This window comes from Dicentrarchus labrax, unplaced genomic scaffold (genome assembly GCF_905237075.1).
Source record: "Dicentrarchus labrax unplaced genomic scaffold, dlabrax2021, whole genome shotgun sequence".
Classification (NCBI taxonomy): domain Eukaryota; kingdom Metazoa; phylum Chordata; class Actinopteri; family Moronidae; genus Dicentrarchus; species Dicentrarchus labrax.
In genome coordinates, this window is record NW_026136711.1 from 3,429,489 (window position 1) to 3,446,079 (window position 16,591).

General features: G+C 39.5%; 1 protein-coding gene across 4 annotated transcripts in view; it reads right to left on the reverse strand.

The window, feature by feature from the left end:
- The window catches only part of phf14 (PHD finger protein 14), a 104,032-nt gene extending 88,306 nt beyond the window's left edge, over window positions 1-15,726 (reverse strand). For 3 of the 4 annotated variants that reach the window (XM_051415285.1, XM_051415283.1, XM_051415286.1), the window contains exons 1-4: window positions 15,627-15,726; window positions 11,117-11,227; window positions 9,647-10,386; window positions 6,109-6,241 (exon numbers count right to left, since the gene is read on the reverse strand). In XM_051415285.1, the coding sequence (XP_051271245.1) occupies window positions 6,109-6,241; window positions 9,647-10,386; window positions 11,117-11,227; window position 15,627 (985 nt within the window). In that variant the 5' untranslated portion in view covers window positions 15,628-15,726. Of the gene's footprint in view, window positions 1-6,108; window positions 6,242-9,646; window positions 10,387-11,116; window positions 11,228-15,261; window positions 15,519-15,626 lie in introns of those variants that run through there. The other variant, XM_051415284.1, reaches the window with a different exon arrangement.
- Window positions 15,727-16,591: the final 865 nt, after the last annotated feature.

Genomic DNA, 16,591 nt, shown 5'->3' on the forward strand with positions numbered 1-16,591 from the left:
CTTTTCAGCAGAGGAGTGTGATATTATCTCCAGCATCTAGACTACTCAAATAAGCAATTTAATCTGTCAACATACTGATTCTTAAATGCAGGACAGGATTATTTTATTGGTTATTTTTCTGTTAATCCATTAAGCATTTAGTATACAGACTGTAAGAAAATAGTAAACAATGCCCAATGTCCCAGATCCCAAGGTGATGCTTCTTTTGGCCAACAAACAGCTCAAAACCCAAATATATTGTTTTTTGACATGAGGTAGACAGTCCTATAGTGAGCGCAACGTACTCAGTCAAGTAAGTGGACTTTATTATAAGGTATAGCAGTTTTCTTTTTTAATAAGTCTCTTTTAGGTCTCTTACTTTAAATCACAAGTTATCATTGTCGTTCTCCCCCTACACGATACCAGCCTGGTAATAGCCCAACTCGACAGATGTATGGAAAATGGGCCTTGGACAGTTGATTATTTTATCCCATGTAGTGTATTATATTGAAAGACAACCAAAAGTGCATCTGGGACGCCTCACAACGTCCTGACAGAAAGAATAGCGGGTTAGACATTTTTTTTTGCATTCCCCAACAAATTCCATGACGTGTTCCAAACCAATTGACCAATAGGAGCGCAGAGCGCTCTTCGGTAAACATAGCGAACACGGTGACATTTGTGTGGCTAGGTGGAACAGAGGGATTCTCTATCTTTTTTAGGGTTCTCCATACTCAAGACAGCCTGCATCATACGCACTTTTTCAGACGGCATTGTTTGATTATATACTTCTTGACGGAAGTCCGTCCCTAGAACCTTCTTCAAGTTACATCTATTGTAAAAGACAGCGAGCAATGATTGGTCAGGCACCAACATGTAGTCTGTCATGTCTCTCTGCCAAGAATTTATGACTCTATAATCACCTAAACTGACACCTCTATACAGACAAAAATATTATTTAGTCTGAAGCCAACATTAGTTAAGTTGCACTGAAAGTTCTGATAGTTCAACTGTTACAACATAGCATTGTTAGTAGTGGTTTTTACTTCATACTCAAATTTATGATGAAACAGTGGCCACACAGCATGCAAAAAAAAGTGAACGTCTGTAGATAAAAACGGCTAATTCTAAGGTAAAAAGGTAAATTCTTATTTTCAGGTGATTATACACTAATATAATTATATTCCATTTCAGTCATTAAATCCTGCTAAATGTTTAACTGTTATCCATCCAATGAATGGACATTAGTACTGGCATAACTAAAAGCAACAAAAAAGAAATGGAGAAAGAGAAACATCGTTCGTTTACACAGATTATTTTTATTGGAGAATCTCCCAGTATGTCGGCACACATGCTGTTTATTACCGTCTACCCAAGCATTCCTTGGACTAAGATGCATGTTCCAAAAATTATAAAATAAAAATTCCTTTCCGATAAAACATAGCCTCATTAACAATTGTGCTTATAGGAGGACAGGAAATATTTTCAGTGCCAAGTCAAACTAGTCTGCCTCAGCACAGCAGTTCTTAATTATCAAATAGCTAGATCTCAAGGTAGTGAGATTACAGCTCAGCACTACTGAAAATGAATGCATGGAAAGGCTTGTTATTCATTAATGCTAGAAACACCTTAGATCACAGCGCAGTACTTAAAAATGACTGGATTAGAACTACACAAGTCAAGAACTGGGACGAAAATGTTTCCTCATCCAGTATGCTGACACGCTTTACGGAACAAAGAGCTCTTAGCCTTAGCCTAACCCTAAACTTGAAATTCCCTTTGGTGACACTGCTAGGAGCTATTGCACCTGACAACACAGCTCCGAGGTTATGGTGGTAAACAAACCCCTCCACCAAATTAAGCCGGTAATTCCTGGATCTATTCCAACATGTTGACATGACTGGTGACATTTCAAATTCATTTGCGTGACAATTAAACCACCAATAGCACAAGATATCTATCCATTTTGAGTACACAGGAACCAAAAACGTATTGCTATCCAAATTTTACTGCCCCAGAAAAAAAAGGAACCATTCATGTCCTTGGAGAGGAAGATAGGGACTGGCCGCAAGTGCTGCCACTGCCTCCTCTCTCAAGCCTCCACTGCAAACCACTTAGTCTCCCTTCTGTGTCTTTTCAGGGAGATTAAACATGTCTCAGAGGAAGAAAATATCAACCAACCAAAGGAACAAGATAAATTTAAGACCTCCTAATATCTCATGTCTGCCTATGGAGAATTGGTGATTAGGACGGTCAGTGTATGCACGCGAGTGTGTGTGTGTATGTGTGCATCATAAGAGTGTGTGTAAGTTAGACTGTCTGAGATAATCTAACAAGACTTGCTTGCACCTACTTTGCTGCTTGAAGGCTAAACCCTGATACAGTTCTGCCAATTGCAGTGATGTTGGACTGTGTCAGTGTGAGGTTATATTATGTCTGATTACAGGTTTATGTGAACATGGCAGCTGATTACGTAACTCAATGAGTGTATTAATATTTTGAGTGCTCAATATTACAGTGTTATTTTATTATTAAAGATCCCCCCCCCAGACATGTATTAAGCTAGATACAAACAGTGTTTGATGTAGAAGCTCTGAATATACAAATGTTGTTCATTTCTAAAGTTTTCCTGCTGGAAACAAGATGTCTCCTACTTCACTGTAAAGAAGCAGCTCTCCTCAGTCTGCCTTGCTTGCTTTTAAATTACTACAAGGGAAAATAAATTAATAAATAAAGTGATCGAAAATTAGTGGTGTCACATTGATCCACCTTGCATGGCCGGCCTTAACTATGGATGTCTGGGAGAGTTCCAGTCCAAAAGAGATGACTCACAAAATCATTGATCCTGTTTCCAAGCAGTCAGGCTCACTCAGCTTATAAAGCTGAAACAGGAAGTTCATTCCCTCCTTAACCACTGTTACACAGTTCCAGTTGTAATAATACAACAACACAAGATTGCACAGGATGCTGAGGTCTAATAAACATTTTGAATTAATTTCCCAAGAAATAAAAAAAAATGAATTCAATATTTGCAGTCTTTGAAGCCTTTAAATGTTATCCGTCCAATGAATGGACATTAGTACTGGCACAGAGATGGGGGACTCAAGTCGAGTGACTTGACTCGAGTCAGACTTAAGTCGCCAGATTGAGGACTTGTGACTTGCTTGATTAACAGTGATAAAAGACTTGACTTGACTTTGAATTGCTATTCATGACTTGAGACTTGACTTAGACTTGCATGAAATGACTCGACAAGTCATTGCTGTCTTTATTAATATGTGAATTATTAAAAAATATATATTTTTTCGATCGGATGTTTCCTGTTGCATGGGCGAACTGACTGCAGCGGTTGTATAGAGGCCGGAGCGGAGCACTTGGAAGACGGAACTGGAATGCGCTGCTGGCACAGCAGCTGTTCCCAAAATTTAGAAATTTAGAAAATTAGAAAAAGACTTTTCTTATGAAAACAAAAGGGTCTGCAGTGCCAGAAATTCAGACACCTCCAGCACCACGTCGAATTTCATTCGGCATTTCAGGCTACACAAGGAAAAGTAAGTAATGTCGCTAGCTATAGCATTCTTTTTAACCTGACGTTAGCTATTTCCATAAGTCAAAAGTGACAAGAGCTTACTGTTTGCATTACAGACCACATCAAGTTTGAATCATGTTGACGTTTAAGTTTTAAATTGTGAGACTATCGTGCTAAACAATATTACCTATCATTCAAGTCAATGTAGTGGCATTGTGCTAGCAAGGGTTCTATCTCTTTGGTAAAAGCCTGCATTCTCCTCCCTCACTTTCCCATAGCCCACAGTACAGTAGTAAATGAAAGATGGTTTCAAAGTTTTAGTATAGATTATGTTAAGGCAAAGATCATTAAATCTTGAAGAGTACATGCACTAATTGAGTGTACAATGTAGGGCTGCAACCATTAGTTAGTTAGTCCCACGTCGTATTATAAAACCCCACTTTATGATCACATACTGTTAAATATCATGGCAGCACTAATCATAACACAAACACTATGTTACATTTAAGGTTTACTTTTTCAAGTTCATTCTTTGATGGAATGTTTTTTGCGACATATTGAAATATTTGTTGCAAATAAAAGTCCAGCACTTTAAGACGGTTGTCATCCAGCTTATTATATTTCTATGACTTGACTTGTGACTTGCTTGACCTAAGCTATGATTTGACTCGACGTGACTCGACGCTCGGACTCGGGACTTGCTTGAGACTTGCACATGTGTGACTTACTCCCACCTCTGTACTGGCATAACTAAAAGCAACTAAAAAGAAATGGTGCAACATCATTGGTTTACACAGATTATTTACTTTTTTTGGAGAATCTCCCAGTATGTCAGCACACATGCTGTTTATTACCATCTACCCAAGCATTCCTTGGACTAGGATGCATGTTCCACAAGTTATATAACAAAATTCCTTTCCGATAAAACATAGCCTAAAGTAAAGCACAGTTGAAAAGCAAGCCGCTGAAAAGTGAAAACAAACACTGATCCATCTTTAAGATACGCCAAAGTGTGATCCTATCGTCACCCATTGGTTTGTAGAGTACCATTTTGAAGCCTCCAGTTTAGCATTTTGGGCATCGCCATGACGGTTTGTCGCTCACTGGCTGCATAGTTTGGACTTGTCCATAGCAGGAAACAATAGCAGCTTGCCTGGTCACAAACTGCTGGTTTAAAACACTTTTGCATCAGCTTCACTTCACGGACCCGGAAGCTCTGTCCATTATACACACTGTCAATGGATACGCCTTTATTTAGAAATTCCCATGGGCCGTTTTCAATCACCATCTCTGTCCAAGGGCACATCCTTCCTAAATAAAAAGTAGCTATACAGTACAGTAAGACATAACAACATAACAACACTACAGACAGTTTAACAGAGTTGAATTTCTCCACAGAAACAACTTTGTTGCTGTTGTTTTTTCCCTTGTTTTTCCAGCTGCAGCTGAGTACATGTGACTAAAAGTGAGTATTCCCGTCAATAAACGGAGAGTTTTATATATGCTTATATCACTGTATTATTTTACAATTTTAACTCCTAATTTCTTGTTGGTAAAGCAAGTTAAGAGTTACAGGTAAGAATTACAACTTCTGGTAGGGCTCTGCTGCTGCTGGGACACTCACAGTGAACTGAAAGTTAAAGCTGCAGTAGGTAACTACTAGAAAAATAACTTTTCTTCATATTTGCAAACCGCTAACAAACTTTCACTATATCCTGACAGTAGAACTTGAGACAAATAATCTCAAGTCTCATGTACTACTGTCAGGATGTGAGGATAGTGAACGTTTCAGCAAATATGACCAAAAAAAACACAACAACAAAACACAACAACAAAACTCTCATAGCATGGATTAACGTGAGTCAGAAACAGGCACAATAACTTTAATTGTTTTCCCTGTTGGACTAGTTGCAACTGGCTGACTGACAATCTCTCTCTCTTCGATCCTCTGCCTGACTATTGCTGTTCAAACCTGTTACTGACTGCTCACATGACTGCTCACATTTGTGACTGTCAAGGTGTCTGTTACACTCAGCTATCCCAGTCATCGCGTAGCCTAACGGATATTGTTAAATGGGCATATGATCTTGTCTAATATCAATCGCAGGCTGCTGAATCGAATCGAAATCATATCGTGGCAGACTTAGCGATATAAAAAAAGCTGTGTTGCGTAGATGGCAAGCATTTCATTAGAAGCACAGTGAGGCCCTAGAAATCCCTGATGATGATGACAATGATATCAGTCTTATCACTATTACCACTTATGTTAAAAGTGCTTGAAACTAAAAAGAATAATGCAATCACCTTTTAACTTGTAGTAGTAGTGAAGTAAATATATAAAGTACAAAGTGACTGTGTGTGAGTTTGTTGGCAGTGATACACAGCCTGGGAGTACAGACTGCCAACAAGTCCCTAAAGCATAAATCTACTTGCAGAGAAGTTGGCTGGTTGAGGTCAAAGTTCACTTTTTAGTAGTTTTCTAGTCTTTTTGGACCAGGGATCTTAACGGTTTTCATCATTTTAAGAAGCAGTTGTGAGAAATAACTGGACAGTCGCTTGGCTGATTTCAGGCATGAATCTGTTGTATGTACACCAGTTACCTTCGTGCACGGTCACCCCGCAGTTGTCACACTGGATTATCTCATCTGCATCCTCGCTGTTGTCACCCAAACAGACGCAGCAGATGAGGATGTGCTGAGTGCTCCAGGTCTGGGACCGGTCCAGCAAGGCATCCTGGGGAATCGGGGAAACAGAGCCACAGTAAAGCCACTTATCCAACGTCCCCTCCCTCCGATCTGACCACAGATGCAGTGATTGGCAGTTAGTAAATCCCATAGACAATGCTCACAGTGCTAAGTCGATTACAACAAAGGCAGAAATTCTCCTGGAATCACTTTGATACCATCTAAACCTCTCACTGGATTATATGGTGACTCTGTGACTCGCATTGTTTGGTATTATGCAGTGCCATACAAAGTAGCCAATGTGCAGACCAAATTCATCTGCAGTGCCTTTCATAACTAGGATAAGGTGGAAGACTGCTCAGTATTAGCACAAAGTAGGCTCCACTAGAAGTTTGTCCAAATAAAACACAGGTATAAATAACACAATTATGACGTAACAGGCACTATCATATCAGAGAATAAGAAACTCGATCAAGAACATATGTGACCAATGGCTTTCAGTGCCAACTTTTGGTGACTAACAAAAATGTGGAAAATGTTTCTGGACTAAGGTCTGAATACCCTTTTCTTACAACTTGCTGGCAGTTCAGCAACCTGTAGCAGCAGCTGTGTCTAGATTCAGATCTAGTCTAGTTAAAATGGAAATTATTACTCATTTGGAATTACTAAATTAAAAGCGGTTGTCACATTATTAGACTCACTGATGGTAAAACAACAGCTGCCTCACAACATCATTTTTTCATTAATTGTACAGTGTGACACAGTAATCACACAGATACCTAATTTAATAATGTATTTCAATATCGATTAGTGTTGCACGGTGCACCGATACTTCTAAAGTATCGCGATTCTCGGAAATTAAAAACGTCACGATTCCTAAATTTATTAGTATCGATACTTTTAAGAATGACTGCGTTGCAGATTTGTAAGAGACTATTCATGTTGGGGGTGCAACGCATGCTTCCAGTGCCTCCCTCACGCACGCAGCAAAGAAGCTGCAGCTGTCATGTGACACACTGTAACGAGATGGCTGCATGTGCGAGCACAAGTGATACTGTGGCCGCTGGTCCACGACTGGTAGAAAAAGATGACGCGAGGAGTGAAATATGGAAGTACTTTGCCTACCTTGCTGATAGTGAGGGCAAAGCTACCGATAAGTCGAGACCTGTTTGCCAGGATTTTGATTGTGGGTGGGCCGCCAGAAAACTGGATGGGCCAGTTAAAATATAGCCCTATTCACACGGGACTAGTAGCCTATTACCTGGGGACTTCATGTTATTTAGTAATAATTACTCCACCACGTCTGTGTTTCGTGCGGCGCATTCGCGCGGGATAAGCAAAGCCTTTGTTTTAATTCGAATTTATTGACATTATCCCCCGGATATGATCACAACAATAGCATGTCTTCATAAACCACCCTTGTTCGTCTTCATACAATATGTTGGGAAGTTGCAGTAAATATCAATACAATATGTTCTATATCCCTTTGTGTTGTGTCTCTCCTTCGTCTGTTAAGATAACTGAACATTTTGTGAGTCTCGAGGCATTGTCAGCCTTTATATCTCATTTGTAAATGCTTTATTAGCCATAGATAGTGCTCACTTCAGATGGGCTCCCGTAAAATACTTAATTAATGAGTAGTAAGTGCTTTGTAACTGTGAATTCCTGCATTAATAACTGTTTATAGGCCATCATTAGAAAATGAATTTGTTGTGAGTTTTATAGAACATCTGCTAACACAGTCACTAATCATTAATACATGTCTGAATAGTGGATGTGCAAGTGCATGCAGAAATGTACAGTACAATGAAGAGTAAAACATTTATAACTGCGATTATAAACCACATAGTAATGACTATTTACAGCAGAATCATGCTTTATAAATGATAAATTCAGTATTTACTAATCCATAACTAATGTGCTTATCAATGATGAATAAAACATTTTTAACTGTGTTTATAAACTACATACTAATGTGTATTCATGCGTAATAAATGATTAATTCATTATTTATTCATGCTTAACTAATGCTTAATAGTGTGTACTCATTATAAAGTGTTACCTGGTAAGGTAATGGTTAAGTAAATGTTAGCTGCATATAGAGATGCTAAGTTAGTCACAAGTTATTGTTACTATCACACATAAACTATTTAGGTCCTCTGTTACGACAAATTTATCCCCATCATATTTTAAATGTTTCCATTTTCTTCTGCTACAGAAGTCTGGAGCCACGGGCTCCGAAAGAGCAACTCCTCAAAGGCAGCAGCCAACCCAGCAGCCAACCCTCCAAGCTATGTTTGAGCAGCACAAGTACCCCAGGCATTATTATATTTAATCTTTTGAATGTTTACATTGTTTAATAAAATCACTGTTCATGTTTTTATTCAAAGTTCTGAATCAAGATAAAGTTATGTTTTCTCTTATGTTTCGTATGATAACTGAGATAATGCTGCTAAATTTATTATTTTTTTTACCTTGAATGTCATTGCTCTAATTTATTTTTTATATTTTGATATTTCATATTTTGTTCAAATGTTTAATATATCTGCTACTCATATGTTCATTCATTAGTGTGCTATTTGATTAAAATGTTGTCCTGGTTTTAAAATAAAGCACAGCAATGATATTTGAGAGTGTTTCTCCCTTTTCAGGAAAAGTATTGAAAAAGTATCGAAATCGCAATTCTTGACTTGGTATCGGTATCGAAACAATAATTTTGGTATCGTGACAACACTAATATCGATCTATGTGCTTCGATGCCAAGTGGCTCATGCCAGCCAGAATGCTAATGGCAAAGGAACTCTATCTTTGATGGTTGACTGGCCACTTCCCAGTTATTTTATTATTAACTGTGGTGCAACCAATTTTAGTAGCTAATGCAATTTCAAACTAACTAGTAGTTACTGAGCCTCTAGTGTCAGCTTTACTCCCTAACCAACACTTTAAGAAGAGAACTTAAACATAGCTGGTGCAACCAAGTCCTGGTTTTGTTGTAACAATTGTCTTTAAAGGCCTAGTTTGACATTTTGGGAAACATGCTTGTTCACTTTCTAGTAGTATTAGAGTATTGGATGAGACCATGTCCATGCAAAGCATGGAGCTAGGGCCACATTTCAGGATCTTCCTCAGTCTGAAATCCTTTCTACTGGCAGTTTAGGACAGCATTTAGAATTTCTGGTATTATAGAGACATGTTCCCTAACTTCCTTTATGAAAATAAATCTCCTAAGACAAGGTTTTACAGAACTGTTCAAACTGAATAATTTCCTAAATTAGGAATCCTTCTAGAAATTTTTTTTAAATTGTTTTTGTTAAATTCCAGAATTGATATATATATACAAAATAAACAGCTGTATCTGTTAGTTTGATGCTAACAAATAATGGAAATTACCATTAAATAAATACGAGTGCTGTAGCAAAAACACAACATGTAATTGAATTTCAGTGGCACTCACCTCGTTGCCCTTTCCCTGGGACATGCTGTCATTAGTCAGCTCTTCATCAAAAGCACTGCTGCTCTTAGTCTTCTTCTTGGGCTTCTTCATCTCTTTCTCACTATCGCTGCTACTGTTGTTGTTGTCATCGCCATCTTCCTTGTCATCCTCGTCGTCATCATCCTCATCATCATCATCGTCATCGTCGTTATCGTCGTCGTCGTCGTCGTCACTGGCACTGCCACCGTCCTCTTCCTCTGTCCCACCTTTCTGAGCAGCTGCTTTGCCTTTCTTCTTCCCTGCTGTGGGCCTCCAGTCGTTGTCGTCCTCGCTGTCGTAGTCGTCCATCTCGTTCAGTTCCTCCATGGTGGTGAAGTCCAGCAAGGGCCGGTTCCTGCGGAAGTTCCATTTCTTGGGCTCGGCCTGAGACTCTTCTGCGTTGGTGACGCCGGGCCCTGACGTTGAGGTAGAATCAGCGCCACCAGCCGCAGGAGCAGGTTCAGGCTCTGATGTCTTCTTGCTCTTGCGTCGGCTTTTTGGCGGGGTGGTGGCGGGGGCGTCTTTGGTGGAGCTGTCTGAGGAAGGCTGTTGTTTGGCCTTCTCTTCATCTTCCGTTAGGTTGTCCTCAGCAGCCAGGTCTTTGGCCTCCTCTTCATCTATACCATCATCTGCTGAGCCAGCGTTTTCCGAGTCACTTTCTGAACCTGGAGCACTTGCTTTAGACCCTTCCTCGTCGCTGCCGTTGCCTGTGCCGTCTGATCCTGTCAGACAACAAGACAGTGACAATAGGCTCAAAAGTGGTTCATAAGTCTGGAATGGGGAACCCAGGATACATTTCGGAGGAGCTCACAAGATGATTTGAAACATAAGAAAAATACATATTCTGTCATAGAATTTTTTTTTTAAAAGAATATATATATACTTTTTTTTTTCTTGCTAATTTTGCCTCTTTAACACTCAAAAAATCCTTCAAATGAAACAATCCAAGAGTCTTTAATTCAAGTGCACACAACCCATGTCAGCAGTGAGGCCGTAACTTGCATAAAGGGGTCACAGGTAGAGTTGTTTTAAGAGGCCCTAAGCCAAAAAGGTTGGGAACCACTATTTATCATATATGCTGGGGGATGTACACAATAAAGGAAGCTTCGGTAGGCCTGCAACAAATCTTACCTTTGTGAATCTTTTATTGATAATTAGGATGAAAAATTATATAGGTAGGTAACTTTTTGTCATATTTGCTGAAACATGTTGGACAGTTGGACATGACAGATAATCTGCAACCAATTGGCTCTGATTGGTTGTTTTTGTTCAGGCTCGGTGGATTCTTCCAAATGCCATTAGGAGCACTAGGAGGAACCTGATTGTTTCACAGATTATTTGTCTTATGTACTACTGTCAGGATATAGTGAAAGTTTCAGCAAACATGAGAAAAAGTTATTTTTATCAAATTTACCTACTGCAGCTTTAAGGCATTATAAAGACTGTGCCTACCTGAGGCATCTCCCACTTCAAAGTCACTGTCATCGGAGCTGTCGTAATCCAAGGCGTCTAAGAGAGAGGCAGCAAGTGGCTTCACCTGCCGGCGCTTCAGACTGCGGTCCACTAAAAAAGGTGAGAAAACACAAGAATACCAAGTTTGAGTGAGTTGTGAAGTCCATGCAGCAGGATAGCAGCTTGTTTAGGATTTACATGCAGTGACAAGACTCTTTCAAAGCAGGTAATTAGAGCAATCTTGTAAGGCTACCATGTAAAAGCTGTAATTAAAGTGTTGCCTAAAGATGATTACTCCCACTCATTGACATTATAAGCAGATCTAGCCTTAAAACATTGGACTGATGATGAGAAGATGAAATACAGATTGTGAAAAGGAGATTATTCAAAGGACCATCAATTATGTCATCCTCTATAAATATGTGTATGTAGGTCTATATCAAAAACTGAAATTTTGTCCAAATTCAGACTGAAAGTATTAGATTTGGGTGTTTAGTGATTGTTCCTTTAGACGTAAATCATTTCTAAACTATCAGACAGCTTAGATCAGTTTCTGTAACTTTATCAGGATGGATGGAAGTGAGGGCTGTAAAATATGTAATGTGTGAAAAAACGTTTGTTGTTCTATCATTCCCTACTGTCTGTTTTGTTTGTTCTGCACGGCAGGTGAACGTAACACAAAACAGGGTCATTCTGAACAGGAGGAGGACTCTGACCAGTCAAGACAAAATCAGGAACTCGTACCTAAAAGGGATTACCTCTGTCACGTGGGTAAGAAAACTGTACTATACGCTAACTGTATAACCAGAGTACTTTGTTGGTTTCTCTGAAGGACATTTCTACCAGCTGTTTCTTCATAAGGGTGCTCATAATGTTCTGCAGTCCCATACCAACAGACTGTGATTCACTGTGTGTTCTGACCCCTTTCTATCAGAACCAGCATTAACTGTTTCAGCAGTTTGAGCTACAGTAGCTCGTCTGTTGGATCGGACCACACGGGTCAGCCTTCACTCCCCACGTGCATCAATGAGCCTTGGCCCCCCCCATGACCCTTTCTCCGGTTCTTTTCCTTCCTTGGAGCACTTCTGATAGGTACTGACCTCTGCAGACCGGGAACACCCCACAAGAGCTGCAGGTTTGGAGATGCTCTGACCCAGTCGTCTAGTCATCACAATGTGGCCCTTGTCAAAGTCTCTCAGATCCGCACACTGCCCATTGTTCCTGCCTCTAACACATCAACTCTGAGGACAAAATGTACACTTGCAGCCTAATATAACCCATCTTGTGTTTCTATAGTTACGTGTTGTTACAGACATGTAGGGTATTGTTCAAAAGTGTTATATGGTGCAGGGAGCTTTAGTTAAATTCAAACTACACTCCCCTCCAAAAGTAATGGAACAGTGAGGCCAATTCACATCAAAAGATGAGCATGAGACAAGAGATCAACATTTCAGCTTTTATTTCCAGGTATTTACATCTGGATCTGATACACAACTTAGAAGGTAGCCCCTTATGTTTGAACCCATCCATTTTTCATGTGAGCAAAAGTATTGGAACATGTGGTTGACAGGTGTGTTTTGTTTCCCAGGTGTGTCCTATTACATTGATTATTCAAACAATAAATAGCACTGAATGTCTATGCTCAGTTTCAGATTTGGGTTTTGCCTGTGCATTTATAGTTAGAGGTGTAACCAACATGAAAACCAGAGAGCTGTCTATGGGTGAAAAACAAGCAATTGTGAAGCTGAGAGAAGATGGAAAATCAACCAGAGCCACTGCACAAACATTGGTCATAGCCAGTACAACCATTTGGAATGTCCTGAAGAAGAAAGAAACCACTGGTGTACTAAGTAACAGACATTGAACCGGTAGACCAAGGAAAACAGCAGAAACATTGTGAGAGCTGTAAAGAAAGACCCCAAAACAACTGTTATTGACATCAGCAAGAACCCCCAGAGGGCAGGAGTGAAGTATCACAATCTACTGTTCACAGAAGACTTCATGAACAAAAGTAAAGAGGCTACATCAGAAAATGCAAACCACTCATTAGAAAGAGGAAAAGGAAGGCCAGGCTGGAATTTGCCAAAAAGTACAGAGACGAGCCTCAAAGATTCTGGGACAAAGTTTTACGGACTGATGAGACAAAGATTAACCTTTACCAAAGTAGGATCTCTTCATGATCTCACACATACAATCTCATCTGTGAAACACAGTGGAGGTAATGTCATGGCTTGGGCTTGCATGGCTTCTTCTGCGACGGGCTCATTAATCTTCATTGATGATGTAACACATGATGGCAGCAGCACAATGAACTCAGAAGTCTACAGAAACATTTTGTCTGCCAATTTAAAGAAAGATGCAACCAAACTGATTGGGAAGTCCTTCATCATGCAGCAAGATAATGACCCAAACAACACTGCCAAAACAACAAAGGAGTTCATCAGGTACAAGAAGTGGAAGGTTTTAAACTAGCCATGTCAATCTCCAGACCTAAACCCTATAGAGCATTTTACCTGCTAAAGAGGAGACTGAAAGGAGTAACACCCCCAAAACAGTCAGTTTTAAAACAAACCCTGCTACAGCCTCTGAAAGACTCTCAGTTATTAGTTTCATTTATGCTTTAATAATGTGTGTATTGATAACTGATGCTAGCTGATCAGGCTAATTATCAGCTTTCTTTACTCGGTTCCTAACAAGTGTATTCTGTAAATGTTTCCTCTTTGTGTGCATGTTTTTAAACTACTTTCCTCATTGAACATGATGTCCTTGTAATTAATGGTGTAATTAATGACTCCTGATGAAATGTAGTTTGGAGACCAGAAGACTCACTCCCGATTACAAGGCAGAAAGTTGTGTAGTGTGAAATGTACAGCGATCTGATGACGCTGAACGCCATGAAGTGCAGCGGTTCCAACTTTTTTCCTTAAGGGACCCTTTTTCTAAAGTTTAGTAAAATGACAACCCCTGACTAAGTTGCATATGTTTTATGGATATTCCATATTATATTCAAAACTGTACAATGAACCCAAACAGTGAACTCAGTAGCTGCAAGAAACCTGTGTCAAACGAGCCATTTGGATGAATTTTGAGGATATTATTTTCTGTTTACGGAACTTGCTAATACTGTCTGTATTATGTATTTTGCGTCATCTTTAACAATCGTATATACTTACTGTGATACTTTTCTGACAAATTCGTTTTTTTCTTGACCCTGATGCTTGGCCATTGTTCTATTAGACAATTTCATTTACTTTACCTTTACTTTTCCTCACATAAGTGAACCAAATGCTGACATATAGGCCTACCGCGTATATATTCATTTAGTTGTGTTACACCCCTTTAAACCAAGAAGGCCCTGTGACCACCCATGAAGCTTTTGGCAACCCCTAGTCCTAATCCCACCCACCGCTTGGGAACCAATAATGTAGTGTGACCAAGGTTTAACAATCCACTAAAAACAGAGTGGCACAGCATCAGCCACATTATAATCTCAGCATTTTTCTCATGTTTTTCCTCTTCCCATTAGAGCGAACTTTGGTTAGTCTGCTGCCAAAACCTCATTTTAAACTCAATAGTACACCTTTAGCTGCAGTAAACTGATCTGAGTTCTGTGTGGGATTATAGAATAAGAGGTTACCTATTAAATATTTCAAAACATAGACAGCGTTTAGGTTAACTAAGCTAACTACCTCTCATCTGAACCCACTGCAGCTCCCTTTGCATCAGATCAGGACCCCACTCCTCCTGTAGGAAAGGCCCCACCACTAACGTTTGTTTACATTGTGCAGATCTTTCCACATCCACAGCGGCTCCATAACGCAGAGAACACAACCGCCAAACTCACCTTTAATGGGATTCAGCCCGACAGATTTAATAACAGGTAACTGTGACAGTGAAACAGAGCCATGGCCGCTCCTCACCTGCACACTGCGTTAGCTAACGTAGTAGCCACATGTTAGCAAACAAATATTAGCTGACGTTACCTGTTAGCAAACAAAGAGCACCGCAGCGCCTCTGCAGCTAGCACAACGCTGTGCTAAAGTGTTGCTCCTTCGGCCAGTAGTTCACCACACGCACTATTTAAGCGAACAGGATTCGGTGTACACAGTAATTCCACCAAACAACCTCTCATTTACTACACTTACTCGCATCCTCGTCTGCCAGCAACGTAGCTAATTGTGGCTAGCATTAACGTTAACTGTGGGCTTTCTCGACAAATGACGGCACATTCACACAGATATAAATATTAGGACGGCATTAAGGGCTTAATATTCCAGTTAGACTGCCAATAACAGACCGAACTGCAGTTAAAACAAGCCTGCATCAGCAATCATTAGCAACACCAAGCGCTAGTCACAAAGCACGGCTAGGCTAGCTTAGCCGACTAGCTATCTAATTAGCAGCAGCTGGAGCCGGCAAATAATGTGGTTCAATCTGCGCCGGCAAATGCAGGTAAACAAAATCGTGCTAAATCTAAGTGGAAGATGACAATGTGGAAAGCAGCACTCACTCTGTAGTCCGTATTTATTACAAGGAGGAAGGCAGTTCTCCCCTTAGCAGCATGTTATGTGGACAATGGAGAGCAGCAGTGACGTAGAGGCGACTGGATGTTGTTGCCATGGGGACAGTAAAGACTCAAGATACAGGACAGTTGCAATAAAGGTAAATTAATGAAAAAGAAAGATGGGTGAATGTTATTCATTTACCCCCCCTTTGTTTTAACCAGTTGTTATAATGTAATAATAATTAAAAATAAAATAATTAAAAAAACATCTGCAGATAGATAGATAGATAGATAGATAGATAGATAGATAGATAGATAGATAGATAGATAGATAGATAGACTTTATTAATCCCCAGAGGGAAATTGGGTCGTCATAGCAGCCAGGTACATTAAAATACAATAAAATACAACAATAGAATAAAATACTTCGATAGAAAAGCTAAAAGAAGATAAATAGGTAGGTAAGGTGTATATATATTCAGAGATTCTGGAATTTTTAATAAGCTAGAAGGAGCCAAACCTAACTTTTACTGTATAAGACTGAGAGTTGAACCCAGAACAGTGTTGCCAGCTGAGACCAGTTATACCTCACATCATTGCTTTTTTCTAAGCATCATCTCAAATTAAAACAAACTCTAAAGCATTGCAAAGAAACATATTACAAACAATAAAAAAGCAAGAATATTTTTGGCTCCCTAAAGATCTTAGAAAGTGTAAAAACATCTATTTACTGTTGTTACTTTAGTTGTATTATGGACAGTAAAATACAATTAAAATACATTGATACATTAAAATTAGAAGAGAGAGAGAAATGCAACATTTCGTGTCCCAATAAAGTGTTATTCCAAAGTGAACCTCCAGAACAGTTTCTGTACTCCTTGTCATAGATTCCCCTAGTGTGTGAAACTACTGGAAGGATGAACAGCATGTGGTTTGAAATCTTCCAAAGTAGCTAAGACAGATTTGATAAC